Below are 6,880 nucleotides of genomic sequence, written 5' to 3' on the forward strand. Positions count from 1 at the left end.
GTAGGGCCTAAACACTTGCGTGCGCGTTTATTGCCTCTGGGCTTCGTAGTTGTGATAGTCATTGTGGTTGTCACATGAAAGTGCATGTGCGGTATACTAGCCTTGAGGGGCGGCTGACTTCACAGGAGTTCAACAATCACATGCATGCAGAGTGACTTGAAATAAGAAAGTCTCTTCTCCGTCTGAAGAATGGCGTGCTTTGTGCTTTATATTTATCCCGACCATCACATTGTGTAGAATGTCTTACATGTGTGTTAAGCTTAGATTTACTGCAAACCAGTCACACTTTACAACCCTCTCTGTTTTGTTTTCTTCAGACGCGGTCAAAAATAAACTTCATAAACTTCATATAGATTAACCTGGTCACAGCATTAGGTACACTGCACGCCTGCCGATCGATTCAGACTGCATTAAAAACAGACGCCTTTAGCAGTATTTATACAACACTGCATGTTGCATGTCGGTGTTCTTGTGCAAATGCCACCATTAGATGAAAATACTACTTAAGCTTATATTTTCTTTGTGTTTCCTCATGGCATGAAGCAGAGGGGGATGAGCCCCTCTGGCTAAGAGTTTGACTTAATGTCTTAAGTGCTTCCACCTCACGGTGAAGTCACAACATAGCCAAAATGCAAAACCCGGCGAACAGAGGCATCCGAAAGTGTGTGCAAGCTCACGCAAAAGGGTTAAAAGACATCCTAACATGCACCTTTATTGTGTTTCCTGTAATATTATTTTTCTGACCAAAACGCCACGCGCTGTCAAAAAAAACTCCAATAAGTCGTAGTAATCGATTCACACCTAAATCGCACTTTTTATTTACTCCCATTCTAAATCGATTCATAATTTTCTAAAATAGATTTGAAAAAAGGTATTTAAAATGTTTTATTTAAATACCATCCATCCATCCATTTTCTACCGCTTATTTTATTTAGTTTTTGAGTTTCCTTTTTTGTATTATATTTGTATGTTTTAATTGCTTTGTAAAGCTGAGATTGGGTTGGAGTCGCTTTATTTTATGTTATTAGTGTGATTAACTTACTGTGATTTTTGTAAATAAAATGTTATAAATTCATTTTGAAAAACACGATTTTTAGGCCAACACTGCGCGTATACATCGTACTTTAGGAGATTTTGTAATTGTTTTGCATAGGTTTTGTTATAATAATTTATATACTTTTCCCGACCATCCATTTTTTAAAATAATGTATTACAAGAATCGTGTTGAATCGATTCGTCTATCCAAGAGTCGGAATTGAATCGTGAGGTGCCCAAAGATTCCCACCTCTAGTAAACACCCACTGCAACTGAAGGCTATTTATGTGAATCATCACTAAATCAATCTTTCTCGTCTTGTATCCCCAGGCTGCATGGATGTTCTTCTGATCCGAATGTGTCGGGCGTACAACCCCATCAATAACACTTTGCTTTTTGACGGACGGTTTGCCCCTGCTCACTTTTTCAAAGCGCTCGGTAAGTGTCGTCTTCTATTCCGGCTTTTTCTTCTTTTTCTATTATCACCTCTCGATGTGTCTTGTCACTGGGATTTCAATAACTGAGGCGACTGTATTTCCTTTCCAGGCTGTGACGACCTTGTGACTGCGGTGTTCGACTTGGCAAAAGGCCTGAGTCGTGTCCAGATGTCTGACGAAGAGATGGCCCTCTTCACAGCTGCTGTGCTCCTCTCACCAGGTAACGTCTAAATTCAATTAACAACTGAATAGCACTCAGCTCCCAAAGTAGTGTTTTGAAAAGCATGCATGCCAAAATCTAGCCTTGATGCTGGAGTTTAGACAGTTTAAAAGTGCTTTTAATAAGCCCTATGGGTGCAATAGAGTACTCCAATTAGCTGCATTGTCAGCCACCTCGTACTTGCCGTATATTACAAATTAAAATGCATTCAAAAAAGAAAAACACAGGCGTTCTTGTCTTACATAGAGATTGTGAATAATAGGAAAAATTCCCCTCAAAAAGTGCAGTTCCCCTTAACAGTGTGTTGTTTTAAAAAGCACTGTTGTGCTCCTTATCCACTTAATTCTGCACTTGTCCAACCTAGTAGATGCCATGACACATATGTTAGAAACACTAGCACAGCTGTGGGAGCTACAATGCTAACAGTACACTTACATTTCACTGAAGAAAAACAAAATGATCAAACTTCACACGTCTGACTAACTGATGGATAGTAGACAGGGCTTCAGGATTTATATTAAGACGTGTAGCAACGCCTGAAAGTGAAGTAGTAGGTGTATACGCGCTGCATGGTCAGCTAGCGTGACTAAGACCGGAGGTGGTATCCTGTCCACAAGGATGGAGATTTTCCTTTGATGTTGTGAAAACCCACAACTTCAAAAGGGACAGTTTGAGCATCTCTTGTCTCAAAAGTGGAGCAAACAATTGAAGGAGATGTTTTTTGTTTTTTCTACACAATTTATTTTCATAGCTTATTTCAACCCAAGCAAATGGAATGTTATTGTTTTGCAAGAGTATTTAACAAAATATAAAATGAGTTTTATTTCGGTCATATAATCAACCATTCTGTGTGATCAATTTAACAGTACAGATTATACATATTTAACAATCATACACATACACACACAAAAAGAAAAAGAATGACCAAAAAGGAAATAGGCTGAAGCCAAGGCTTAGATTTGCCTATCCTATAAATTCACTGAAAATTATATTGCCTGGAACATCAACGTTCAAAAAAATCAATGGGATGAAAGTAATTGTTACTACATTTTATAATTTTTCTTTCAAGGCTTTCTTAAACCTTAACAAATAACTACATGTCTTCAACTCATCACTGAGCTTGTTCCACCATTTAACTCCTAAAACTGAAATACATTTGTATTTTATATTCCTTCTTACTTTACCTATTTCAAAAATCAATATCCCCCGTAAATTATAGTTTTCTCCTCTTAATTTAAATAACCTAAGAATACAAGCTAGAAGGCTGTTGTTCTTTACTCGAAACACCATTTCCATTGTTTTTAAAAACACAATATCTGAACATTTTAACACATTAGAACTTATGAATAATGGATTGGTAGGTTCATGGTACCGTATTTTTCGGAGTATAAATCGCTCCGGAGTATAAGTCGCACCGGCCGAAAATGCATAATAAAGAAGGAAAAAAACATATATAAGTCGCACTGGAGTATAAGTCGCATTTTTGGGGGAAATTTATTTGATAAAAGCCAACACCAAGAATAGACATTTGAAAGGCAATTTAAAATAAATAAAGAATAGTGAACAACAGGCTGAATAAAAAAAAAGTGTACGTTATATGAGGCATAAATAACCAACTGAGAACGTGCCTGGTATGTTAACGTAACATTTTATGGTAAGAGTCATTCAAATAACTATAACATATAGAACATGCTATACGTTTACCAAACAATCTGTCACTCCTAATCGCTAAATCCCATGAAATCTTATACGTCTAGTCTCTTATGTGAATGAGCTAAATAATATTATTTTATATTTTACGGTAATGTGTTAATAATTTCACACATAAGTCGCTCCTGAGTATAAGCCGCCCCCCCCAGCCAAACTATGAAAAAAAACTGCGACTTATAGTCCGAAAGATACGGTAGCACGTTTTGTGTATTATTCTAACTACCCTTTTTAATTTATATACACAACTTACATTTTATGTTTAAAAAAAATTTAATCTGCATTTTATATTACAGTATACTTTTGTTTCTAGTGCAGGTTTTTCTCTATTTAGCCACTTAAAAAAAAAAAGAGATTTTGTGTTTTATATGGATGGGAATATTTAAATTGTACTTAACGTAGGAAGCAGTTATCCACTCAAACAGGGCGGTCATTGTCTATATGTTATTTTGTGTTATTTAGTCATTAAATAAAGGCATCGTTTTTGTATTGAACAGTTGTAAAAATCCAGAGTTTGACCAAATATTCTTTCACCCGTTGGTGAGCTCCTCAATATCTGTAGGAGACCCCTGCTCTCGGGACACATATTACTGTTAGAACATCATAAAAAGTAATATTTGCATAATTAGTTCAAGTATTAAATAGAATTTTGTTGCACTTCTCTTCCTGACAGACCGACCATGGCTAACAGATGTGCATCAGGTCCAGAAGTTGCAGGAGAAGGTGTACGTCGCCCTCCAGCGTTGCCTACAAAAAGGGAGCTCATCAGAGGAGAAACTAGCCAAGGTAGGAGACACAATTTGATGTCCTGCCAGAATGACTCATTAATTCATTTTTTTTTTGCTCCTCCTCCAGATGGTTTCCAAACTCCCCATCATGAAGTCCATTTGCAAACTCCACATTGACAAACTGGAGTTTTTCCGTCTGATCCACCCCCAGACGGCGTACACCTTCCCCCCGCTGTACAGGGAGGTGTTTGGCAGCGAAATCACTTTTCCGGACTCTACCGAGGGCTAAGAGGCATCACGCTAAAGACCAAACGAAACCCAGAGATTTCCACTCAGAGACTTTCTTTGCGAGGCGCAGGCAGAGGGAGAGATAAAAAAAAAAAAAACATGTGACAACAAGCTGGGGCAAAGCAGACGGTCTATGACAATCCTGCACGACACACTCCTCTCTCACCTCTGAACTCTCCTCTCTCACCCGCGTGGAGTCGCTCACGGCGCCCCTCGGGCCGCTTCACCTCCGCGGGAAGGGTGCTCGGTACCTCACGTTTGGAGGGCGCGCCAAGACACTAAATAGTGGCCTAGACAAATTTGTATTCTCCAAATTTATTTTTCTAAGATCTTTCTACGATTACACTTCTCACAGCTCCTGCGAGCTACGGTTGAATGTACCCCCGCCACCCCTGCCCGTGCCGCTTAAAGCGTTCAGCACAGCCTGTAGGCCCGATTCCGAATGTAAATACTTAATCCTCACTTACCTCAAATATATATATATATATATTATTTTTTTTCTTTTCTTTTCTTTTCAAAACACTTCAGTTGTCAGTCTGGTAACAATCCTTCATTTTTCACCCAGCATGGTTTAGCAGTGCCTGCCTTTTCCCAGTTTTGCGGCATGTGAACAAAGCGTTCAAAGGGACCATGATCAAATTCCCAAGCAGGTTTTCTTTAATATATCTACTTTATTTGTACCAGCATACCCTGAAGACGCTGACGTAAGTGGGCTCTTTTTAATGCAACCATTACCTCAGTCCCAGTACCCTATCACTTAGCATTTGCCACTCGGATATTGTGACAATATTATATTTATAGCCGTACGAATGTCTCTCAGGGTGCGTTCACACCTGTCATGTTTGGTTCAGTTTAAAGGACGAAGCCTGGTGTGTACCAAGCAAGCCGTTTCGGTCCACTTGCAAGTGAACTCTGATGCGGTGCACTTGAGCACAAATGTGGACTACGCAAACCAGTGTTAAAATGACCAAAAAAAAACGTGTTGTATAAAAGTATCTTTTAGAAGCTTTTTGTCAAATCTAAGATAGTAAATATGGCAGAATATGATAGTACGTGTTCAACCCAGCAAATTTGACTTATGTCACAAAGGCTACCTAACCGGTTCACTTAGACTTCATTTGTCATTCAAATTTGAACTTTACAGTACAGATAAGAACGCAATTTTGTTATATTAGGTGCACAGGGTTTGCATTTACAAAAGAAGGTGCAGATATAAATAGATTACTGTACTGTACTTGAGCACAAATGTGAACACTACACGGATCAGTGTTAAAATGTCCAAAAAAAAAGTTTGCAGAAATGAAAAATATTTAAGACAAAGTGCTGTCTTTCTGTTCTGCGCTCTATAAAAGTATATTTTAAAGGCCTTTTGCCAAATCCAAGCTGGTATATATAACCAAATAGGAAAATAACCTACGGAGTCAACCAAGCAAATAGCGTTTATGCTCTTTACTCCTTTTGGTCACATGACAAAAACACCCGCCTGAACGTTTAGCGGACCGCACTAAAGTTTTTGAGTACCAAACCACAAGTGTGAACGCAGCATGAAACGCATACTTTGGAGCCTTGGGGATGGAAAGATTGTATTGCAAATACTTAGCACTTATGACTGAGCCTCTTTAGGGCTCCAAAATCAACTGCTGGCACTTTTTTTTTTTTTGCAAGTTAGCACTTAGACTGCCACCTTTGACGCCCCCCATTATCCGCAGAACCTTTGTTGACCTGTCATACCTCCGTCCCTTATCTTAACCCATCCGACACGTAAAATAATAACCTGAGAAGTACTTACTGTACAACTCAGCAAATATCTGCCCCACTGCATGTTTTCAATGGACCGGTCCTGAGGCTGTAAGGATTACGAGCGGACAGATGGGCCGCCGTGTTATTTAAGCTCCTTAGACCTCGGTCAGAGGGGGGGATTTATTATCCACGCCGACTCTCACTACTTAAACAGGTCCCGATTTGGAGGACCTGCTCATCTCTCTCGCTCCCTCACTACCTCAGCCCTCTCAAACTCCGCACCAACGCTGCAAACGGTTTAACATTAGCATCATACTGCAGGCCTTCTTCTTCTACACTATTATAAAATCTATATTGCTAGGCACTTACAGAGGGCAAAAATGTTTGCTTTTGTTGTGAAAGGCCGACACATATTTCCTCTTTTTATGCTACCAGTATTGTGTAGAGAAAAAAAAAAGTTTTAATTGTAGCATATGGAGACATTCGCATAGATGTTAATATTTGAGTCAGGACTGCTGGGACAGTGCTGATGGCCACGGAGCATTCACGTCGAGTTCACGTAGCGCAAAAAAAGGGGTGCCACCCTTGCCGGGTACTTAATGGCACGGTGGGATCGTGCAATAGTGTCTTTCCCATTTTGAGTAGCATAGAGTTCATTTAGATTCTAGAATTTGACAAGCTCACGGCCGACTCCCCGACAGGGTCGGCCAGATTGTAACAAGGTG

General features: G+C 39.4%; 1 protein-coding gene across 1 annotated transcript in view; it reads left to right on the forward strand.

The window, feature by feature from the left end:
- Positions 1-5,608, forward strand: part of rorca (RAR-related orphan receptor C a) — a 17,700-nt gene extending 12,092 nt beyond the window's left edge. The window contains exons 7-10 of the mRNA XM_061977969.1: positions 1,366-1,473; positions 1,582-1,692; positions 4,073-4,185; positions 4,255-5,608. Of these exons, the coding sequence (XP_061833953.1) occupies positions 1,366-1,473; positions 1,582-1,692; positions 4,073-4,185; positions 4,255-4,416 (494 nt within the window). The 3' untranslated portion in view covers positions 4,417-5,608. The remainder of the gene's footprint in view (positions 1-1,365; positions 1,474-1,581; positions 1,693-4,072; positions 4,186-4,254) is intronic.
- The last annotated feature ends 1,272 nt before the right edge of the window (positions 5,609-6,880 follow it).

Source organism: Nerophis lumbriciformis, linkage group LG18, assembly GCF_033978685.3.
Source record: "Nerophis lumbriciformis linkage group LG18, RoL_Nlum_v2.1, whole genome shotgun sequence".
Lineage (NCBI taxonomy): Eukaryota > Metazoa > Chordata > Actinopteri > Syngnathiformes > Syngnathidae > Nerophis > Nerophis lumbriciformis.